Genomic DNA, 24,059 nt, shown 5'->3' with positions numbered 1-24,059 from the left:
CACAACCGAGGTGGCTCCCTAGGAAGAGATGCGGTGCAGACAAGCCACAGGCCAGGAGGATTCAGAAGATCCAAAGAACAAACTGCAAGCTCACTGGTGGGATCTCTGCAGGGTCGTCGGCAGTGGCGTTCACTGTGAACCATGGCATCAAGGGAAGCAAGAACTGCCTAGCTACACTTCGGGTTTGGTGGAAAGTGGCCAAGTTGGTGAAGAGCCCAGCTGAAGGTGAGATGGGTGGTCTGTGAGCTGTACTATGGATGGGGATGAGGATAATGGGATATTGGTGCCTCAGTGGCTGCTGCTCCTGCTGCTGCTGTTGATGATGATGATAATGAGGATGGTGATGGGCAGAAGGAGGAGGAAGAGGAGGAGGAGGAGGAGGAGGAGGAGGAGGAGGAGGAGGAGGAGGAGGAGGAGGAGGAGGAGGAAGAGAAGAAGGTGATCTGATTGTTTCCCAGCCACCACTGCACAACATCCACTGTTTGGAAGCTAAAGGCAGGCGAGGAAGGCTCGGTGGGGGCAGGGAAAGGGGTGACTGCCATTTCTGGAGCCACAGTGCCATCCAGCGGAATGCGTTATGTGAAATGCCCAGACAGCCGAGCTGTGTCTTCTTCCCTGCGCAGGGAAGAGCGAGCCTGTGCTGGGCCGGATGGGTTCTGCGCAAGACGCAGGAGGTCTTCTCCACGGGGTTTCAGAGGCCTCAGAGGGCACCGTGCCTGCCACTGTGACCCTGTGTGGAAAAGGAGGATCTCTGGGAGCCCCGGACACAGCAGGCAGCTCCCAGACTGTCCAGCCCAGGCAGCAGAGCTTGCCCCGTCAGCCATTTTGGGGGTGGGCCCAGAGGAATTCTGCGACTTTTCCTCCGGTGTTCCTGCTGGGGAGTGCCGGAGGGAGTGCCCTGCCTGCGGCCCGCACTGGGGTCACGTGGCCCCCTTCCTCACCGGGAGCTGAGGGTCTTAGAGGTTCTGGGGCCGGGGCCATTTGCACCGGACACTCCCAGGGGCGGCCATCTCGTGCTGCCCCTGGGGTTTCTGAGGGCCTTGTCCAGCTGCAGAAGCAGGGTCCAGTCTCCCGCGGAGAGCACACATGAAGGCACGGCCCAGAGCCCATTGCCCATGTGCACCCTCAGGACAACACACCCACCACAGCCCCACCCCGCGCCGTCCCCACTGAGCCAGTTGCTTCCAGCCCTGTGGCTGTCTCCATCCCTTGAGGCCTGGTAACTGGCTTTGACCGAAACCATCTCCGCTTGGTGGCAGTATGGCTCCATCAATGGCAACTAAGCGCCTAACCCCGCCCCCACCACCCCATCAGGCCTTCGACTACCTCCTCTTGTTAGGTAAAATCAAAAGCCAAACCAAACCAACACACACAGTCCCATGAAGGAGGAGAGAAAAGGAAAGAAATCAGCTAGCCACCGGCACCCACGTGGACCACCAAATGCACAGGACAAAAGGACCAGTGGCCACGAGGCTGGACACCCTGCAGTCCTTTCCACTTCCTTTCCTTCAACTCCCTTTTTCTGGACTCCTGCTCTTGGGAGAAGCAAAAGGCAAAGGCTACACCAAGCGACCTGGCTGGGTGACATTGCCTGAGGGTCTAGATCACAGGATTTCTCCTGGACTAGGCGGGGGCCAACATGCTGGTGGCGAAAACCACGCTGGCTTGCAAGTCACATAGTTGCAGGACTCCTGCGTCCCTTTCAAGGCCTGGAGCTTCAGCTTGAGTCCACCACCTCGGGCTGGCCCAACAGTGCAGCCAGAAGTGGCTGGCCCAACCTGGAGGCGCCCCCAACATGGGGTGCCAAGGACTGACTCTGGGCAGGCTGGCCTTGCCCTCACACAGGAACCTTGCAAGGCCAACAGACATCGCCAGTCACAGAGCCCCACACAGGGCCGTGATGGTCTGGAGGATGGGCACAGACTCTGTTCCCACGTGGAGACCCCATTTATCTGGCTAAACAAGGGAGGCTTCAGGTTTACACTGGCAGCTTGTGCCCACCTGCTGACAGACGACTATCTCGTGGAACACAGAATGGCTGCGTGTCCCATTTTGAGAGCCCCTCCGGGACGCGTGTTTCAGCCATTCTCAGAGTACTTGCTGCGGGCAGGGGATGGGGGTGGGGGGGGGGGAGACTGGTGCAGGGTATATAGGAAAGCACAGGTGACAGCGTGTGTCAGGATGTTTGTGGTTGTGTGAGGATGTGCTGTGTGTGGCAGGGTAGGAGATAGGGTGTGTGTGTGTGTGTGTCACTGTGTGTGTGTGTACAGGAGCTCGTGCTCTCACACCTGTCTAAGGTGCTTGCCTGTGCGTGGGCATGTGTTGCCGAGGGTATCTGGATGTGGGTGCTTGAGTGCCTGGTCTTGTGAGCAGCGGCCAGCACCAACCTGCCTGGGCTTGTGGACAGCGAGGCGACGGCTGGTAAGTATAGAGTGAAATCTATTCTATTCCGATCACGCCATTGGATTGGGAACCAACGGCAAGCAGGGAGCAAGTTGAGGAGGCGCCTACTGGCTCACGATTGGACTTGAAGGGCTTCCATGAGGAGAACAACTGCACGGAATGGAAAGTCAAGAGAAAATTTTGCAAGCCTTGAGTTCGTCATGCTGTTTCATTGCGAAGTGACTCCTGGATCGTCTTTGGTTTTGTTGATGTTTAGTTTTGTGGGTTTTCCCGGAGGATGACAATGACCTCCAGCACTGGAGAAGGGAAAAGATGTCGAGGAGGAAGGGGAAGAGTCCAAACTGAACCACACGACAGCCTTCTCCTACACCTGGGCCTCCCCCTTAGCCAAAGAACAGCCGTGCGAGGAGGACGCTGAGGAAACTAGGCCAGCTCAGAAGAGACAGCGAATGGAATAGAGGGAAGCAGTAACTGACCACCACCACCACCACCGTCACCATCACCACCACCTCCAACACCATCGCCACGACAACCTCCAGCGTTGCCGTGAATACAGTGCAGGGGCGATTCACTGTGTATCTTTCGCAACATGCACAGGGAGTGACAGGGAGACACAAGCTGCCGGGAAAACAAAGGACAGGCCACCAGGCAGGCCCTTGACCTGGGCAGGGTGGCGGAGGGTGGGAGTGGGGTCCCTCCTGAGTGCCATCAAGGGCTCCGATTCAGCAGTAGGCCTCCCGGCATATAGAAGGCAAAAGGAGAGGCAGAGCCACCTGCTGACATCCTGCGTATGTCATGGGTACACTGCACAGGGCCAAAGAGCCCCGGGATGTACTCAGGGCACGGAAAGGTTAGGTAGAACCCTGGGAACTCTAGGTTAATAGGGGGAGGTAAGGGACACGAGAGGGGGGAGGTAATCGCCGATGGCAATTAAGGGATGGCTGTGAGGGAATGCCCCTTACTCTCCCAGTCCACGGGGGGCATTTTCCCTTCCACAGGAAAAGTCCATGTATTGGCCGGGTTCAGCTTCCCAGGCACGCACCCAACCCTGCCTATGGTCCAGAGGGAAGAACTGAAAGTAAGGCTGTGAGTGGAAGGCAGGAGCCGAAAGTGGACATCAAACTGACATCAAAAGAAAGAACCATAATCGAGGTGAAGCGTGAAGGCCATCTCCAGGGCACTGTGTCCCAAGTGGGCAGATGGAACCAGCCGAAGCCTCCTGGGGCTTCCTGAGGGAAGAGCCATCAGCCAAGGGTAAGTCTCAGCCACTCAGGCAAGGGGCTGAACCGTGTCCAGAGAGAGGCCTGTTTGCCGATGCTGTAGAGCCCACCTGGGACGTGGAAATACCAACAGAAAAGGGCAAGGAGGAAGAACAGGGAACAAGGAAGGTAGGGCAAACGTCCGGGTCCACGGAGACGGGCAGAGTGGGTACAAGTGCGAGGGCGTGCGCAGGCGTGCTGTCCTGAATGTAACCATGTGCGGGGGGGGGGGGGGGGTGTGTGCGTGGGCGAGCCCCAGTGATTGCAGTAACATTAAGCCCTGGCGAACACAGGCAAAGGTGTGAAGCCATGCTGAGAGTAGGGATTCCACCACTTGCTGCTGCCAATCCCCGCCCTCCTTCCTCCCTGCATTTTCCCCAAATCAGTGTCCGATGTGCCCTGATGTTTCATGGCTGGGAAAGATCCCCCTTAGCCCCTACCTGCCAGGAAGGTGGTGACTTTTGTTGTGGCGGGATGTTTTCCGTGTGTTTGTTTTTTCTCACCAATTTCAAAGGTGGGCCTACTTCCTGGGACAGCTTGGCCTACAAGAATGTCCCAAACAGCCAGTCCACTCCTCAATTCTTAGAGTCCTTAAGATACTTCAGTGTGTGGGAAATCCCCGGGACGTGGATGTGCTTTCCTTTGGAGCTCCCTCCTGCTCGGTCTACACACCTAGGAAGACTTTAGGCGAGCCAAGAAAGGAAACGTTGAGGAAACTGTAAAGAGCCTCACGATCACCTTCCACATTGGTCTCGCGCCAGGCTCTGGGTGGCATGGGCAGGACATCCTTAAACAATCACGCCACGGTGACCGCCTGCTTTCCTTTGCATCTGCGGACACAAAATGTCACCAGCCTCTTCAGTCAACAAATGTTGTTGCCATGCCATCAGCCCTCAGACACTGCAGCTGCCCCCAAGGGTGGCCCCCGAGGGCCATTTAGGATGGAGAAAAGCAGGATACTAGCCCTGGAAAGTTCAGGTGCACATCTAGGAAGGATTTCAATGGACCAAGACTCTTGTATCTTCCCATACTTGGAAAAGCGCTCAAATCTCTGACTTCAGATGTCTGGGTGAGGTTCTGTTATTGTCGTTGTTGGTGGTGGTGGTGGTGCTGGTGGTGGTGGTGCTCTGTTTATTTCATTGTTTTGTTTTTCTGTCTTTGTGATTAGCAGCAATCTTTTCATATTCCCCGACATGTTTCTACTTTTTCCTCTTTTATTCAACGAAAACTCCTAAATAGCCTGGCTCCTTGCTCCTTTACTTCTTCAGAACCTTTCCACAGCGCTTTGCGAGTGGCTGTCGCCGTGTCTGTAGTCCTCAGTAAGGTCCCCGAATAAAGGGTTCCTCTCAGCTTTTACGTTGTACCTTTTTCTTCTCTCCATACATCCCAGTCGGCTCTGGATAAAAGCCCTGATCCATCGTTTTGAGGGTCTGCCTGGAAACGCATCATTCCATTAAGGTGTTGAGTGGTTCTTCAGAAGTGGTTTCTGAGATGTGTGCAGGTGCGTGTGTGCGTGTCTCTGCGGGAGTGTGTGAGTGTGTGTGTGTTTGTGTGTGTGTGTGTGTGTGTGTGGTGGGGGGGGGGTGTGGGTGTTTACCGGGGATCCATAATTTCCCCTGAAAGATCTCACGGGTCTTCCAGGGAGAAGAGTAGGCTAGTGTGAGGGGTTAGGTTGAGAAGCAGAGAGATTTCCCTACCAAACCAAGCCCAAAAGCTCCCTTCTTCCACATGACCCTCAAAACCCCAATCCCCACTTCCACTCCCCCTCCTCCCTGAACTCCCCCTCTCCCCAAGGATAAAAATTTACGGGGGCATCTGGAAAAAATTGCGCATGACATGTGGAAGGGCTTTTGGTGCAGAACTGAAGTCTGACAGCCTGGCTAGCGAGGCCTGCGGGAAGAAAGACCCCGGTGGTAGCGAACTTGTGGACAAATGTAGGCGAGGCCAAGTGGCCTTCCCCAAGTAGACCCACCGGTGCGACCCATGCCATCCCCAAAGGTCCAAGCCCTGCGCACAAAGGATGCTCGGGGCTTCCACGCAGGGATGCAGCGTGGTGGTCTCTTCCGGACCTTTGTGATTCAAGTAAAGAAGGGTTCACAACCTTCGGAACCTCCCCAGGATCTGCCTGCCACTGACCCAACGGATCTTTGTCCTAGTGAAGCACTCAACTTGAGCACAACCGAGGTGGCTCCCTAGGAAGAGATGCGGTGCAGACAAGCCACAGGCCAGGAGGATTCAGAAGATCCAAAGAACAAACTGCAAGCTCACTGGTGGGATCTCTGCAGGGTCGTCGGCAGTGGCGTTCACTGTGAACCATGGCATCAAGGGAAGCAAGAACTGCCTAGCTACACTTCGGGTTTGGTGGAAAGTGGCCAAGTTGGTGAAGAGCCCAGCTGAAGGTGAGATGGGTGGTCTGTGAGCTGTACTATGGATGGGGATGAGGATAATGGGATATTGGTGCCTCAGTGGCTGCTGCTCCTGCTGCTGCTGTTGATGATGATGATAATGAGGATGGTGATGGGCAGAAGGAGGAGGAAGAGGAGGAGGAGGAGGAGGAGGAGGAGGAGGAGGAGGAGGAAGAGAAGAAGGTGATCTGATTGTTTCCCAGCCACCACTGCACAACATCCACTGTTTGGAAGCTAAAGGCAGGCGAGGAAGGCTCGGTGGGGGCAGGGAAAGGGGTGACTGCCATTTCTGGAGCCACAGTGCCATCCAGCGGAATGCGTTATGTGAAATGCCCAGACAGCCGAGCTGTGTCTTCTTCCCTGCGCAGGGAAGAGCGAGCCTGTGCTGGGCCGGATGGGTTCTGCGCAAGACGCAGGAGGTCTTCTCCACGGGGTTTCAGAGGCCTCAGAGGGCACCGTGCCTGCCACTGTGACCCTGTGTGGAAAAGGAGGATCTCTGGGAGCCCCGGACACAGCAGGCAGCTCCCAGACTGTCCAGCCCAGGCAGCAGAGCTTGCCCCGTCAGCCATTTTGGGGGTGGGCCCAGAGGAATTCTGCGACTTTTCCTCCGGTGTTCCTGCTGGGGAGTGCCGGAGGGAGTGCCCTGCCTGCGGCCCGCACTGGGGTCACGTGGCCCCCTTCCTCACCGGGAGCTGAGGGTCTTAGAGGTTCTGGGGCCGGGGCCATTTGCACCGGACACTCCCAGGGGCGGCCATCTCGTGCTGCCCCTGGGGTTTCTGAGGGCCTTGTCCAGCTGCAGAAGCAGGGTCCAGTCTCCCGCGGAGAGCACACATGAAGGCACGGCCCAGAGCCCATTGCCCATGTGCACCCTCAGGACAACACACCCACCACAGCCCCACCCCGCGCCGTCCCCACTGAGCCAGTTGCTTCCAGCCCTGTGGCTGTCTCCATCCCTTGAGGCCTGGTAACTGGCTTTGACCGAAACCATCTCCGCTTGGTGGCAGTATGGCTCCATCAATGGCAACTAAGCGCCTAACCCCGCCCCCACCACCCCATCAGGCCTTCGACTACCTCCTCTTGTTAGGTAAAATCAAAAGCCAAACCAAACCAACACACACAGTCCCATGAAGGAGGAGAGAAAAGGAAAGAAATCAGCTAGCCACCGGCACCCACGTGGACCACCAAATGCACAGGACAAAAGGACCAGTGGCCACGAGGCTGGACACCCTGCAGTCCTTTCCACTTCCTTTCCTTCAACTCCCTTTTTCTGGACTCCTGCTCTTGGGAGAAGCAAAAGGCAAAGGCTACACCAAGCGACCTGGCTGGGTGACATTGCCTGAGGGTCTAGATCACAGGATTTCTCCTGGACTAGGCGGGGGCCAACATGCTGGTGGCGAAAACCACGCTGGCTTGCAAGTCACATAGTTGCAGGACTCCTGCGTCCCTTTCAAGGCCTGGAGCTTCAGCTTGAGTCCACCACCTCGGGCTGGCCCAACAGTGCAGCCAGAAGTGGCTGGCCCAACCTGGAGGCGCCCCCAACATGGGGTGCCAAGGACTGACTCTGGGCAGGCTGGCCTTGCCCTCACACAGGAACCTTGCAAGGCCAACAGACATCGCCAGTCACAGAGCCCCACACAGGGCCGTGATGGTCTGGAGGATGGGCACAGACTCTGTTCCCACGTGGAGACCCCATTTATCTGGCTAAACAAGGGAGGCTTCAGGTTTACACTGGCAGCTTGTGCCCACCTGCTGACAGACGACTATCTCGTGGAACACAGAATGGCTGCGTGTCCCATTTTGAGAGCCCCTCCGGGACGCGTGTTTCAGCCATTCTCAGAGTACTTGCTGCGGGCAGGGGATGGGGGTGGGTGGGGGGAGACTGGTGCGAGGGTATATAGGAAAGCACAGGTGACAGCGTGTGTCAGGATGTTTGTGGTTGTGTGAGGATGTGCTGTGTGTGGCGGGGTAGGAGATAGGGTGTGTGTGTGTGTGTGTCACTGTGTGTGTGTGTACAGGAGCTCGTGCTCTCACACCTGTCTAAGGTGCTTGCCTGTGCGTGGGCATGTGTTGCCGAGGGTATCTGGATGTGGGTGCTTGAGTGCCTGGTCTTGTGAGCAGCGGCCAGCACCAACCTGCCTGGGCTTGTGGACAGCGAGGCGACGGCTGGTAAGTATAGAGTGAAATCTATTCTATTCCGATCACGCCATTGGATTGGGAACCAACGGCAAGCAGGGAGCAAGTTGAGGAGGCGCCTACTGGCTCACGATTGGACTTGAAGGGCTTCCATGAGGAGAACAACTGCACGGAATGGAAAGTCAAGAGAAAATTTTGCAAGCCTTGAGTTCGTCATGCTGTTTCATTGCGAAGTGACTCCTGGATCGTCTTTGGTTTTGTTGATGTTTAGTTTTGTGGGTTTTCCCGGAGGATGACAATGACCTCCAGCACTGGAGAAGGGAAAAGATGTCGAGGAGGAAGGGGAAGAGTCCAAACTGAACCACACGACAGCCTTCTCCTACACCTGGGCCTCCCCCTTAGCCAAAGAACAGCCGTGCGAGGAGGACGCTGAGGAAACTAGGCCAGCTCAGAAGAGACAGCGAATGGAATAGAGGGAAGCAGTAACTGACCACCACCACCACCACCGTCACCATCACCACCACCTCCAACACCATCGCCACGACAACCTCCAGCGTTGCCGTGAATACAGTGCAGGGGCGATTCACTGTGTATCTTTCGCAACATGCACAGGGAGTGACAGGGAGACACAAGCTGCCGGGAAAACAAAGGACAGGCCACCAGGCAGGCCCTTGACCTGGGCAGGGTGGCGGAGGGTGGGAGTGGGGTCCCTCCTGAGTGCCATCAAGGGCTCCGATTCAGCAGTAGGCCTCCCGGCATATAGAAGGCAAAAGGAGAGGCAGAGCCACCTGCTGACATCCTGCGTATGTCATGGGTACACTGCACAGGGCCAAAGAGCCCCGGGATGTACTCAGGGCACGGAAAGGTTAGGTAGAACCCTGGGAACTCTAGGTTAATAGGGGGAGGTAAGGGACACGAGAGGGGGGAGGTAATCGCCGATGGCAATTAAGGGATGGCTGTGAGGGAATGCCCCTTACTCTCCCAGTCCACGGGGGGCATTTTCCCTTCCACAGGAAAAGTCCATGTATTGGCCGGGTTCAGCTTCCCAGGCACGCACCCAACCCTGCCTATGGTCCAGAGGGAAGAACTGAAAGTAAGGCTGTGAGTGGAAGGCAGGAGCCGAAAGTGGACATCAAACTGACATCAAAAGAAAGAACCATAATCGAGGTGAAGCGTGAAGGCCATCTCCAGGGCACTGTGTCCCAAGTGGGCAGATGGAACCAGCCGAAGCCTCCTGGGGCTTCCTGAGGGAAGAGCCATCAGCCAAGGGTAAGTCTCAGCCACTCAGGCAAGGGGCTGAACCGTGTCCAGAGAGAGGCCTGTTTGCCGATGCTGTAGAGCCCACCTGGGACGTGGAAATACCAACAGAAAAGGGCAAGGAGGAAGAACAGGGAACAAGGAAGGTAGGGCAAACGTCCGGGTCCACGGAGACGGGCAGAGTGGGTACAAGTGCGAGGGCGTGCGCAGGCGTGCTGTCCTGAATGTAACCATGTGCGGGGGGGGGGGGGGTGTGCGTGGGCGAGCCCCAGTGATTGCAGTAACATTAAGCCCTGGCGAACACAGGCAAAGGTGTGAAGCCATGCTGAGAGTAGGGATTCCACCACTTGCTGCTGCCAATCCCCGCCCTCCTTCCTCCCTGCATTTTCCCCAAATCAGTGTCCGATGTGCCCTGATGTTTCATGGCTGGGAAAGATCCCCCTTAGCCCCTACCTGCCAGGAAGGTGGTGACTTTTGTTGTGGCGGGATGTTTTCCGTGTGTTTGTTTTTTCTCACCAATTTCAAAGGTGGGCCTACTTCCTGGGACAGCTTGGCCTACAAGAATGTCCCAAACAGCCAGTCCACTCCTCAATTCTTAGAGTCCTTAAGATACTTCAGTGTGTGGGAAATCCCCGGGACGTGGATGTGCTTTCCTTTGGAGCTCCCTCCTGCTCGGTCTACACACCTAGGAAGACTTTAGGCGAGCCAAGAAAGGAAACGTTGAGGAAACTGTAAAGAGCCTCACGATCACCTTCCACATTGGTCTCGCGCCAGGCTCTGGGTGGCATGGGCAGGACATCCTTAAACAATCACGCCACGGTGACCGCCTGCTTTCCTTTGCATCTGCGGACACAAAATGTCACCAGCCTCTTCAGTCAACAAATGTTGTTGCCATGCCATCAGCCCTCAGACACTGCAGCTGCCCCCAAGGGTGGCCCCCGAGGGCCATTTAGGATGGAGAAAAGCAGGATACTAGCCCTGGAAAGTTCAGGTGCACATCTAGGAAGGATTTCAATGGACCAAGACTCTTGTATCTTCCCATACTTGGAAAAGCGCTCAAATCTCTGACTTCAGATGTCTGGGTGAGGTTCTGTTATTGTCGTTGTTGGTGGTGGTGGTGGTGCTGGTGGTGGTGGTGCTCTGTTTATTTCATTGTTTTGTTTTTCTGTCTTTGTGATTAGCAGCAATCTTTTCATATTCCCCGACATGTTTCTACTTTTTCCTCTTTTATTCAACGAAAACTCCTAAATAGCCTGGCTCCTTGCTCCTTTACTTCTTCAGAACCTTTCCACAGCGCTTTGCGAGTGGCTGTCGCCGTGTCTGTAGTCCTCAGTAAGGTCCCCGAATAAAGGGTTCCTCTCAGCTTTTACGTTGTACCTTTTTCTTCTCTCCATACATCCCAGTCGGCTCTGGATAAAAGCCCTGATCCATCGTTTTGAGGGTCTGCCTGGAAACGCATCATTCCATTAAGGTGTTGAGTGGTTCTTCAGAAGTGGTTTCTGAGATGTGTGCAGGTGCGTGTGTGCGTGTCTCTGCGGGAGTGTGTGAGTGTGTGTGTGTTTGTGTGTGTGTGTGTGTGTGTGTGGTGGGGGGGGGGTGTGGGTGTTTACCGGGGATCCATAATTTCCCCTGAAAGATCTCACGGGTCTTCCAGGGAGAAGAGTAGGCTAGTGTGAGGGGTTAGGTTGAGAAGCAGAGAGATTTCCCTACCAAACCAAGCCCAAAAGCTCCCTTCTTCCACATGACCCTCAAAACCCCAATCCCCACTTCCACTCCCCCTCCTCCCTGAACTCCCCCTCTCCCCAAGGATAAAAATTTACGGGGGCATCTGGAAAAAATTGCGCATGACATGTGGAAGGGCTTTTGGTGCAGAACTGAAGTCTGACAGCCTGGCTAGCGAGGCCTGCGGGAAGAAAGACCCCGGTGGTAGCGAACTTGTGGACAAATGTAGGCGAGGCCAAGTGGCCTTCCCCAAGTAGACCCACCGGTGCGACCCATGCCATCCCCAAAGGTCCAAGCCCTGCGCACAAAGGATGCTCGGGGCTTCCACGCAGGGATGCAGCGTGGTGGTCTCTTCCGGACCTTTGTGATTCAAGTAAAGAAGGGTTCACAACCTTCGGAACCTCCCCAGGATCTGCCTGCCACTGACCCAACGGATCTTTGTCCTAGTGAAGCACTCAACTTGAGCACAACCGAGGTGGCTCCCTAGGAAGAGATGCGGTGCAGACAAGCCACAGGCCAGGAGGATTCAGAAGATCCAAAGAACAAACTGCAAGCTCACTGGTGGGATCTCTGCAGGGTCGTCGGCAGTGGCGTTCACTGTGAACCATGGCATCAAGGGAAGCAAGAACTGCCTAGCTACACTTCGGGTTTGGTGGAAAGTGGCCAAGTTGGTGAAGAGCCCAGCTGAAGGTGAGATGGGTGGTCTGTGAGCTGTACTATGGATGGGGATGAGGATAATGGGATATTGGTGCCTCAGTGGCTGCTGCTCCTGCTGCTGCTGTTGATGATGATGATAATGAGGATGGTGATGGGCAGAAGGAGGAGGAAGAGGAGGAGGAGGAGGAGGAGGAGGAGGAGGAGGAGGAGGAGGAGGAGGAGGAGGAGGAGGAGGAGGAGGAAGAGAAGAAGGTGATCTGATTGTTTCCCAGCCACCACTGCACAACATCCACTGTTTGGAAGCTAAAGGCAGGCGAGGAAGGCTCGGTGGGGGCAGGGAAAGGGGTGACTGCCATTTCTGGAGCCACAGTGCCATCCAGCGGAATGCGTTATGTGAAATGCCCAGACAGCCGAGCTGTGTCTTCTTCCCTGCGCAGGGAAGAGCGAGCCTGTGCTGGGCCGGATGGGTTCTGCGCAAGACGCAGGAGGTCTTCTCCACGGGGTTTCAGAGGCCTCAGAGGGCACCGTGCCTGCCACTGTGACCCTGTGTGGAAAAGGAGGATCTCTGGGAGCCCCGGACACAGCAGGCAGCTCCCAGACTGTCCAGCCCAGGCAGCAGAGCTTGCCCCGTCAGCCATTTTGGGGGTGGGCCCAGAGGAATTCTGCGACTTTTCCTCCGGTGTTCCTGCTGGGGAGTGCCGGAGGGAGTGCCCTGCCTGCGGCCCGCACTGGGGTCACGTGGCCCCCTTCCTCACCGGGAGCTGAGGGTCTTAGAGGTTCTGGGGCCGGGGCCATTTGCACCGGACACTCCCAGGGGCGGCCATCTCGTGCTGCCCCTGGGGTTTCTGAGGGCCTTGTCCAGCTGCAGAAGCAGGGTCCAGTCTCCCGCGGAGAGCACACATGAAGGCACGGCCCAGAGCCCATTGCCCATGTGCACCCTCAGGACAACACACCCACCACAGCCCCACCCCGCGCCGTCCCCACTGAGCCAGTTGCTTCCAGCCCTGTGGCTGTCTCCATCCCTTGAGGCCTGGTAACTGGCTTTGACCGAAACCATCTCCGCTTGGTGGCAGTATGGCTCCATCAATGGCAACTAAGCGCCTAACCCCGCCCCCACCACCCCATCAGGCCTTCGACTACCTCCTCTTGTTAGGTAAAATCAAAAGCCAAACCAAACCAACACACACAGTCCCATGAAGGAGGAGAGAAAAGGAAAGAAATCAGCTAGCCACCGGCACCCACGTGGACCACCAAATGCACAGGACAAAAGGACCAGTGGCCACGAGGCTGGACACCCTGCAGTCCTTTCCACTTCCTTTCCTTCAACTCCCTTTTTCTGGACTCCTGCTCTTGGGAGAAGCAAAAGGCAAAGGCTACACCAAGCGACCTGGCTGGGTGACATTGCCTGAGGGTCTAGATCACAGGATTTCTCCTGGACTAGGCGGGGGCCAACATGCTGGTGGCGAAAACCACGCTGGCTTGCAAGTCACATAGTTGCAGGACTCCTGCGTCCCTTTCAAGGCCTGGAGCTTCAGCTTGAGTCCACCACCTCGGGCTGGCCCAACAGTGCAGCCAGAAGTGGCTGGCCCAACCTGGAGGCGCCCCCAACATGGGGTGCCAAGGACTGACTCTGGGCAGGCTGGCCTTGCCCTCACACAGGAACCTTGCAAGGCCAACAGACATCGCCAGTCACAGAGCCCCACACAGGGCCGTGATGGTCTGGAGGATGGGCACAGACTCTGTTCCCACGTGGAGACCCCATTTATCTGGCTAAACAAGGGAGGCTTCAGGTTTACACTGGCAGCTTGTGCCCACCTGCTGACAGACGACTATCTCGTGGAACACAGAATGGCTGCGTGTCCCATTTTGAGAGCCCCTCCGGGACGCGTGTTTCAGCCATTCTCAGAGTACTTGCTGCGGGCAGGGGATGGGGGTGGGGTGGGGGGAGACTGGTGCGAGGGTATATAGGAAAGCACAGGTGACAGCGTGTGTCAGGATGTTTGTGGTTGTGTGAGGATGTGCTGTGTGTGGCGGGGTAGGAGATAGGGTGTGTGTGTGTGTGTGTCACTGTGTGTGTGTGTACAGGAGCTCGTGCTCTCACACCTGTCTAAGGTGCTTGCCTGTGCGTGGGCATGTGTTGCCGAGGGTATCTGGATGTGGGTGCTTGAGTGCCTGGTCTTGTGAGCAGCGGCCAGCACCAACCTGCCTGGGCTTGTGGACAGCGAGGCGACCGCTGGTAAGTATAGAGTGAAATCTATTCTATTCCGATCACGCCATTGGATTGGGAACCAACGGCAAGCAGGGAGCAAGTTGAGGAGGCGCCTACTGGCTCACGATTGGACTTGAAGGGCTTCCATGAGGAGAACAACTGCACGGAATGGAAAGTCAAGAGAAAATTTTGCAAGCCTTGAGTTCGTCATGCTGTTTCATTGCGAAGTGACTCCTGGATCGTCTTTGGTTTTGTTGATGTTTAGTTTTGTGGGTTTTCCCGGAGGATGACAATGACCTCCAGCACTGGAGAAGGGAAAAGATGTCGAGGAGGAAGGGGAAGAGTCCAAACTGAACCACACGACTGCCTTCTCCTACACCTGTGCCTCCCCCTTAACCAAAGAACAGCCGTGCGAGGAGGACGCTGAGGAAACTAGGCCAGCTCAGAAGAGACAGTGAATGGAATAGAGGGAAGCAGTAACTGACCACCACCACCACCACCGTCACCATCACCACCACCTCCACCACCATCGCCACGACAACCTCCAGCGTTGCCGTGAATACAGTGCAGGGGCGATTCACTGTGTATCTTTCGCAACATGCACAGGGAGTGACAGGGAGACACAAGCTGCCGGGAAAACAAAGGACAGGCCACCAGGCAGGCCCTTAACCTGGGCAGGGTGGTGGAGGGTGGGGGTGGGATCCCTCCTGAGTGCCATCAAGGGCTCCGACTCAGCAGTAGGCCTGCCCGGCATATAGAAGGCAAAAGGAGAGGCAGAGCCACCTGCTGACACCCTGCGTATGTCATGGGTACACTGCACAGGGCCAAAGAGCCCCGGGATGTACTCGGGGCACGGAAAGGTTAGGTAGAAGCCTGGGAACTCTAGGTTAATAGGGGGAGGTAAGGGATACGAGAGGGGGGAGGTAATCCCCGATGGCAATTAAGGGATGGCTGTGAGGGAATGTCCCTTACTCTCCCAGTCCACGGGGGCATTTTCCCTTCCAAAGGAAAAGTACATGTATTGGCCGGGTTGAGCTTCCCAGGCACGCACCCAACCCTGCCTTTTGTCCAGAGGGAAGAACTGAAAGTAAGGCAGTGAGTGGAAGGCAGGAGCCGAAAGCTGAGGGCAAACTGAAATCAAAAGAAAGAACCATAATGGAGGTGAAGCATGAAGGCCATCTCCAGGGCACTGTGTCCCAAGTGGGCAGATGGAACCAGCCGAAGCCTCCTGGGGCTTCCTGAGGGAAGAGCCATCAGCCAAGGCTAAGTCTCAGCCACTCAGGCAAGGGGCTGAACCGTGTCCAGAGAGAAGCCTGTTTGCCGATGCTGTAGTGCCCAACTGGGAAGTGGAAATACCAACAGAAAAGGGCAAGGAGGAAGAACAGGGAACAAGGAAGGTAGGGCAACCGTCGGGTCCACGGAGACGGGCAGAGTGGGTACAAGTGCGGGGGCGTGCGCAGGCGTGCTGTCCTGAATGTAACCATGTGCGGGGGGTGGGGTGGGGGTGTGCGTGGGCGAGCCCGAGTGATTGCAGTAACATTAAGCCCTGGCGAACACAGGCAAAGGTGTGAAGCCATGCTGAGAGTAGGGATTCCACCACTTGCTGCTGCCAATCCCCGCCCTCCTTCCTCCCTGCATTTTCCCCAAATCAGTGTCCGATGTGCCCTGATGTTTCATGCCTGGGAAGGATCCCCCTTAGCCCCTACCTGCCAGGAAGGTGACTTTTGTTGTGGCGGGATGTTTTCCGTGTGTTTGTTTTTTCTCACCAATTTCAAAGGTGGGCCTACTTCCTGGGACAGCTTGGCCTACAAGAATGTCCCAAAGAGCCAGTCCACTCCTCCAGTCTAAGAGTCCTTAAGATACTTCAGCGTGTAGGAAATCCCTGGGACGTGGATGTGCTTTCCTTTGGAGCTCCCTCCTGCTCGGTCTACACACCGAGGAAGACTTTAGAGGAGCCAAGAAAGGAAACGTTGAGGAAACCGTAAAGAGCCTCACGATCACCTTCCACATTGGTCTCGCGCCAGGCTCTGGGTGGCATGGGCATGACATCCTTAAACACTCACACCATGGTGACCGCCTGCTTTCCTTTGCATCTGCGGACACAAGATGTCACCAGCCTCTTCAGTAAACAAAGGTTGTCGCCCTGCCATCAGCCCTCAGACACTGCAGCTGCCCCCAAGGGTGGCCCCCGAGGGTCATTCAGGATGGAGAAAAGCAGGATACCAGCCCTGCAAAGTTCAGATGCACATCTAGGCATGATTTCAATGGATCCAGTCTCTTGCACCTTCCCATACTTAGAAAAGCGCTCAAATCTCTGACTTGAGATGTCTGGGTGAGGTTCTGTTGGTGGTGGTGGTGGTGGTGGTGGCGGTGCTGGTGGTGGTGGTGCTCTGTTTGTTTCATTGTTTAGGTTTTTTGTCTTTGTGATGATCAGCAATCTTTTGATATTCCCCAACATATTTCTATTTTTTCCTCTTTTATTCAATGAAAACTCCTAAATAGCCTGGCTCCTTCCTCCCTTACTTCTTCAGAACCTTTCCACAGCGCTTTGTGAGTGGCTGTCGCCGTGTCTGTAGTCCTCAGTATGGTCCCCGAATAAAAGGTTCCTCTCAGCTTTTACACTGTAACTTTTTCTTCTCTCCACACCTCCCAGTCGGCTCTGGATAAAGGCCCTGATCCCTCGTTTTGAGGGTCTGCCTGGAAACGCATCATTCCCTTAAGGTGTTGAGTGGTTCTTCAGAAGTGGTTTCTGAGATGTGTGCATGTGCGTGTGTGCGTGTCCGTGAGGCAGTGTGAGAGTGTGTGTGAGTTTGTGTCTGTGTGTGTGTGTGTTTGTGTGTGTGTTTACCGGGGATCCATTATTTCCCCTGCAAAATCTCATGGGTCCTCCAGGGAGAACACTAGGCTAGTGTCAGGGGTTAGGTTGAGAAGCAGAGAGATCTCCATGGCAAACCAAGCCCCAAAGCTCCCTTCTTCCACATGACCCTCCAAACCCCAAGCCCCACTTCCCCTCCCCCTGCTCCCTGAACTCCACCCTCTCCCCAAGGATAAAAATTCACGGGGACACCTGGAAAAAATTGAGCATGACATGTGGACGGGCTTCTGGTGCAGATCTGAAGCCTGACAGCCTGGCTAGCGAGGCCTGCGGGAAGAAAGACCCCGGTGGTAGCGAACTTGTGGACAAATGTAGGCGAGGCCAAGTGGCCTTCCCCAAGTAGACCCACCGGTGCGACCCATGCCATCCCCAAAGGTCCAAGCCCTGCGCACAAAGGATGCTCGGGGCTTCCACGCAGGGATGCAGCGTGGTGGTCTCTTCCGGACCTTTGTGATTCAAGTAAAGAAGGGTTCACAACCTTCGGAACCTCCCCAGGATCTGCCTGCCACTGACCCAACGGATCTTTGTCCTAGTGAAGCACTCAACTTGAGCACAACCGAGGTGGCTCCCTAGGAAGAGATGCGGTGCAGACAAGCCACAGGCCAGGAGGATTCAGAAGATCCAAAGAACAAACTGCAAGCTCACTGGTGGGATCTCTGCAGGGTCGTCGGCAGTGGCGTTCACTGTGAACCATGGCATCAAGGGAAGCAAGAACTGCCTAGCTACACTTCGGGTTTGGTGGAAAGTGGCCAAGTTGGTGAAGAGCCCAGCTGAAGGTGAGATGGGTGGTCTGTGAGCTGTACTATGGATGGGGATGAGGATAATGGGATATTGGTGCCTCAGTGGCTGCTGCTCCTGCTGCTGCTGTTGATGATGATGATAATGAGGATGGTGATGGGCAGAAGGAGGAGGAAGAGGAGGAGGAGGAGGAGGAGGAGGAGGAAGAGGAAGAGAAGAAGGTGATCTGATTGTTTCCCAGCCACCACTGCACAACATCCACTGTTTGGAAGCTAAAGGCAGGCGAGGAAGGCTCGGTGGGGGCAGGGAAAGGGGTGACTGCCATTTCTGGAGCCACAGTGCCATCCAGCGGAATGCGTTATGTGAAATGCCCAGACAGCCGAGCTGTGTCTTCTTCCCTGCGCAGGGAAGAGCGAGCCTGTGCTGGGCCGGATGGGTTCTGCGCAAGACGCAGGAGGTCTTCTCCACGGGGTTTCAGAGGCCTCAGAGGGCACCGTGCCTGCCACTGTGACCCTGTGTGGAAAAGGAGGATCTCTGGGAGCCCCGGACACAGCAGGCAGCTCCCAGACTGTCCAGCCCAGGCAGCAGAGCTTGCCCCGTCAGCCATTTTGGGGGTGGGCCCAGAGGAATTCTGCGACTTTTCCTCCGGTGTTCCTGCTGGGGAGTGCCGGAGGGAGTGCCCTGCCTGCGGCCCGCACTGGGGTCACGTGGCCCCCTTCCTCACCGGGAGCTGAGGGTCTTAGAGGTTCTGGGGCCGGGGCCATTTGCACCGGACACTCCCAGGGGCGGCCATCTCGTGCTGCCCCTGGGGTTTCTGAGGGCCTTGTCCAGCTGCAGAAGCAGGGTCCAGTCTCCCGCGGAGAGCACACATGAAGGCACGGCCCAGAGCCCATTGCCCATGTGCACCCTCAGGACAACACACCCACCACAGCCCCACCCCGCGCCGTCCCCACTGAGCCAGTTGCTTCCAGCCCTGTGGCTGTCTCCATCCCTTGAGGCCTGGTAACTGGCTTTGACCGAAACCATCTCCGCTTGGTGGCAGTATGGCTCCATCAATGGCAACTAAGCGCCTAACCCCGCCCCCACCACCCCATCAGGCCTTCGACTACCTCCTCTTGTTAGGTAAAATCAAAAGCCAAACCAAACCAACACACACAGTCCCATGAAGGAGGAGAGAAAAGGAAAGAAATCAGCTAGCCACCGGCACCCACGTGGACCACCAAATGCACAGGACAAAAGGACCAGTGGCCACGAGGCTGGACACCCTGCAGTCCTTTCCACTTCCTTTCCTTCAACTCCCTTTTTCTGGACTCCTGCTCTTGGGAGAAGCAAAAGGCAAAGGCTACACCAAGCGACCTGGCTGGGTGACATTGCCTGAGGGTCTAGATCACAGGATTTCTCCTGGACTAGGCGGGGGCCAACATGCTGGTGGCGAAAACCACGCTGGCTTGCAAGTCACATAGTTGCAGGACTCCTGCGTCCCTTTCAAGGCCTGGAGCTTCAGCTTGAGTCCACCACCTCGGGCTGGCCCAACAGTGCAGCCAGAAGTGGCTGGCCCAACCTGGAGGCGCCCCCAACATGGGGTGCCAAGGACTGACTCTGGGCAGGCTGGCCTTGCCCTCACACAGGAACCTTGCAAGGCCAACAGACATCGCCAGTCACAGAGCCCCACACAGGGCCGTGATGGTCTGGAGGATGGGCACAGACTCTGTTCCCACGTGGAGACCCCATTTATCTGGCTAAACAAGGGAGGCTTCAGGTTTACACTGGCAGCTTGTGCCCACCTGCTGACAGACGACTATCTCGTGGAACACAGAATGGCTGCGTGTCCCATTTTGAGAGCCCCTCCGGGACGCGTGTTTCAGCCATTCTCAGAGTACTTGCTGCGGGCAGGGGATGGGGGTGGGGGGGGGGAGACTGGTGCGAGGGTATATAGGAAAGCACAGGTGACAGCGTGTGTCAGGATGTTTGTGGTTGTGTGAGGATGTGCTGTGTGTGGCGGGGTAGGAGATAGGGTGTGTGTGTGTGTGTGTCACTGTGTGTGTGTGTACAGGAGCTCGTGCTCTCACACCTGTCTAAGGTGCTTGCCTGTGCGTGGGCATGTGTTGCCGAGGGTATCTGGATGTGGGTGCTTGAGTGCCTGGTCTTGTGAGCAGCGGCCAGCACCAACCTGCCTGGGCTTGTGGACAGCGAGGCGACGGCTGGTAAGTATAGAGTGAAATCTATTCTATTCCGATCACGCCATTGGATTGGGAACCAACGGCAAGCAGGGAGCAAGTTGAGGAGGCGCCTACTGGCTCACGATTGGACTTGAAGGGCTTCCATGAGGAGAACAACTGCACGGAATGGAAAGTCAAGAGAAAATTTTGCAAGCCTTGAGTTCGTCATGCTGTTTCATTGCGAAGTGACTCCTGGATCGTCTTTGGTTTTGTTGATGTTTAGTTTTGTGGGTTTTCCCGGAGGATGACAATGACCTCCAGCACTGGAGAAGGGAAAAGATGTCGAGGAGGAAGGGGAAGAGTCCAAACTGAACCACACGACAGCCTTCTCCTACACCTGGGCCTCCCCCTTAGCCAAAGAACAGCCGTGCGAGGAGGACGCTGAGGAAACTAGGCCAGCTCAGAAGAGACAGCGAATGGAATAGAGGGAAGCAGTAACTGACCACCACCACCACCACCGTCACCATCACCACCACCTCCAACACCATCGCCACGACAACCTCCAGCGTTGCCGTGAATACAGTGCAGGGGCGATTCACTGTGTATCTTTCGCAACATGCACAGGGAGTGACAGGGAGACACAAGCTGCCGGGAAAACAAAGGACAGGCCACCAGGCAGGCCCTTGACCTGGGCAGGGTGGCGGAGGGTGGGAGTGGGGTCCCTCCTGAGTGCCATCAAGGGCTCCGATTCAGCAGTAGGCCTCCCGGCATATAGAAGGCAAAAGGAGAGGCAGAGCCACCTGCTGACATCCTGCGTATGTCATGGGTACACTGCACAGGGCCAAAGAGCCCCGGGATGTACTCAGGGCACGGAAAGGTTAGGTAGAACCCTGGGAACTCTAGGTTAATAGGGGGAGGTAAGGGACACGAGAGGGGGGAGGTAATCGCCGATGGCAATTAAGGGATGGCTGTGAGGGAATGCCCCTTACTCTCCCAGTCCACGGGGGGCATTTTCCCTTCCACAGGAAAAGTCCATGTATTGGCCGGGTTCAGCTTCCCAGGCACGCACCCAACCCTGCCTATGGTCCAGAGGGAAGAACTGAAAGTAAGGCTGTGAGTGGAAGGCAGGAGCCGAAAGTGGACATCAAACTGACATCAAAAGAAAGAACCATAATCGAGGTGAAGCGTGAAGGCCATCTCCAGGGCACTGTGTCCCAAGTGGGCAGATGGAACCAGCCGAAGCCTCCTGGGGCTTCCTGAGGGAAGAGCCATCAGCCAAGGGTAAGTCTCAGCCACTCAGGCAAGGGGCTGAACCGTGTCCAGAGAGAGGCCTGTTTGCCGATGCTGTAGAGCCCACCTGGGACGTGGAAATACCAACAGAAAAGGGCAAGGAGGAAGAACAGGGAACAAGGAAGGTAGGGCAAACGTCCGGGTCCACGGAGACGGGCAGAGTGGGTACAAGTGCGAGGGCGTGCGCAGGCGTGCTGTCCTGAATGTAACCATGTGCGGGGGGGGGGGGGGGGGGTGTGTGCGTGGGCGAGCCCCAGTGATTGCAGTAACATTAAGCCCTGGCGAACACAGGCAAAGGTGTGAAGCCATGCTGAGAGTAGGGATTCCACCACTTGCTGCTGCCAATCCCCGCCCTCCTTCCTCCCTGCATTTTCCCCAAATCAGTGTCCGATGTGCCCTGATGTTTCATGGCTGGGAAAGATCCCCCTTAGCCCCTACCTGCCAGGAAGGTGGTGACTTTTGTTGTGGCGGGATGTTTTCCGTGTGTTTGTTTTTTCTCACCAATTTCAAAGGTGGGCCTACTTCCTGGGACAGCTTGGCCTACAAGAATGTCCCAAACAGCCAGTCCACTCCTCAATTCTTAGAGTCCTTAAGATACTTCAGTGTGTGGGAAATCCCCGGGACGTGGATGTGCTTTCCTTTGGAGCTCCCTCCTGCTCGGTCTACACACCTAGGAAGACTTTAGGCGAGCCAAGAAAGGAAACGTTGAGGAAACTGTAAAGAGCCTCACGATCACCTTCCACATTGGTCTCGCGCCAGGCTCTGGGTGGCATGGGCAGGACATCCTTAAACAATCACGCCACGGTGACCGCCTGCTTTCCTTTGCATCTGCGGACACAAAATGTCACCAGCCTCTTCAGTCAACAAATGTTGTTGCCATGCCATCAGCCCTCAGACACTGCAGCTGCCCCCAAGGGTGGCCCCCGAGGGCCATTTAGGATGGAGAAAAGCAGGATACTAGCCCTGGAAAGTTCAGGTGCACATCTAGGAAGGATTTCAATGGACCAAGACTCTTGTATCTTCCCATACTTGGAAAAGCGCTCAAATCTCTGACTTCAGATGTCTGGGTGAGGTTCTGTTATTGTCGTTGTTGGTGGTGGTGGTGGTGCTGGTGGTGGTGGTGCTCTGTTTATTTCATTGTTTTGTTTTTCTGTCTTTGTGATTAGCAGCAATCTTTTCATATTCCCCGACATGTTTCTACTTTTTCCTCTTTTATTCAACGAAAACTCCTAAATAGCCTGGCTCCTTGCTCCTTTACTTCTTCAGAACCTTTCCACAGCGCTTTGCGAGTGGCTGTCGCCGTGTCTGTAGTCCTCAGTAAGGTCCCCGAATAAAGGGTTCCTCTCAGCTTTTACGTTGTACCTTTTTCTTCTCTCCATACATCCCAGTCGGCTCTGGATAAAAGCCCTGATCCATCGTTTTGAGGGTCTGCCTGGAAACGCATCATTCCATTAAGGTGTTGAGTGGTTCTTCAGAAGTGGTTTCTGAGATGTGTGCAGGTGCGTGTGTGCGTGTCTCTGCGGGAGTGTGTGAGTGTGTGTGTGTTTGTGTGTGTGTGTGTGTGTGTGTGGTGGGGGGGGGTGTGGGTGTTTACCGGGGATCCATAATTTCCCCTGAAAGATCTCACGGGTCTTCCAGGGAGAAGAGTAGGCTAGTGTGAGGGGTTAGGTTGAGAAGCAGAGAGATTTCCCTACCAAACCAAGCCCAAAAGCTCCCTTCTTCCACATGACCCTCAAAACCCCAATCCCCACTTCCACTCCCCCTCCTCCCTGAACTCCCCCTCTCCCCAAGGATAAAAATTTACGGGGGCATCTGGAAAAAATTGCGCATGACATGTGGAAGGGCTTTTGGTGCAGAACTGAAGTCTGACAGCCTGGCTAGCGAGGCCTGCGGGAAGAAAGACCCCGGTGGTAGCGAACTTGTGGACAAATGTAGGCGAGGCCAAGTGGCCTTCCCCAAGTAGACCCACCGGTGCGACCCATGCCATCCCCAAAGGTCCAAGCCCTGCGCACAAAGGATGCTCGGGGCTTCCACGCAGGGATGCAGCGTGGTGGTCTCTTCCGGACCTTTGTGATTCAAGTAAAGAAGGGTTCACAACCTTCGGAACCTCCCCAGGATCTGCCTGCCACTGACCCAACGGATCTTTGTCCTAGTGAAGCACTCAACTTGAGCACAACCGAGGTGGCTCCCTAGGAAGAGATGCGGTGCAGACAAGCCACAGGCCAGGAGGATTCAGAAGATCCAAAGAACAAACTGCAAGCTCACTGGTGGGATCTCTGCAGGGTCGTCGGCAGTGGCGTTCACTGTGAACCATGGCATCAAGGGAAGCAAGAACTGCCTAGCTACACTTCGGGTTTGGTGGAAAGTGGCCAAGTTGGTGAAGAGCCCAGCTGAAGGTGAGATGGGTGGTCTGTGAGCTGTACTATGGATGGGGATGAGGATAATGGGATATTGGTGCCTCAGTGGCTGCTGCTCCTGCTGCTGCTGTTGATGATGATGATAATGAGGATGGTGATGGGCAGAAGGAGGAGGAAGAGGAGGAGGAGGAGGAGGAGGAGGAGGAGGAGGAGGAGGAGGAGGAGGAGGAGGAGGAGGAGGAGGAGGAAGAGAAGAAGGTGATCTGATTGTTTCCCAGCCACCACTGCACAACATCCACTGTTTGGAAGCTAAAGGCAGGCGAGGAAGGCTCGGTGGGGGCAGGGAAAGGGGTGACTGCCATTTCTGGAGCCACAGTGCCATCCAGCGGAATGCGTTATGTGAAATGCCCAGACAGCCGAGCTGTGTCTTCTTCCCTGCGCAGGGAAGAGCGAGCCTGTGCTGGGCCGGATGGGTTCTGCGCAAGACGCAGGAGGTCTTCTCCACGGGGTTTCAGAGGCCTCAGAGGGCACCGTGCCTGCCACTGTGACCCTGTGTGGAAAAGGAGGATCTCTGGGAGCCCCGGACACAGCAGGC

General features: G+C 55.9%; 1 protein-coding gene across 1 annotated transcript; it reads left to right on the top strand.

Moving 5' to 3' along the window:
• On the top strand, positions 1 to 23,579 carry LOC309622408 (uncharacterized protein; the record flags this gene model as incomplete). Its single annotated transcript, XM_082409479.1, has 5 exons — positions 1 to 225; positions 5,948 to 6,061; positions 11,756 to 11,869; positions 17,583 to 17,696; positions 23,390 to 23,579. Coding segments are annotated over 5 exons (701 nt in total), but the record flags the coding sequence as incomplete, so codon positions are not given.
• Positions 23,580 to 24,059: the final 480 nt, after the last annotated feature.

This window comes from Balaenoptera borealis (genome assembly GCF_965194805.1).
Source record: "Balaenoptera borealis genome assembly, contig: HAP1_SCAFFOLD_2497, whole genome shotgun sequence".
Lineage (NCBI taxonomy): Eukaryota > Metazoa > Chordata > Mammalia > Artiodactyla > Balaenopteridae > Balaenoptera > Balaenoptera borealis.
The sequence above is the reverse complement of the archived record's forward strand: the minus strand, read 5'-3'. Positions and strand labels throughout refer to the sequence as shown.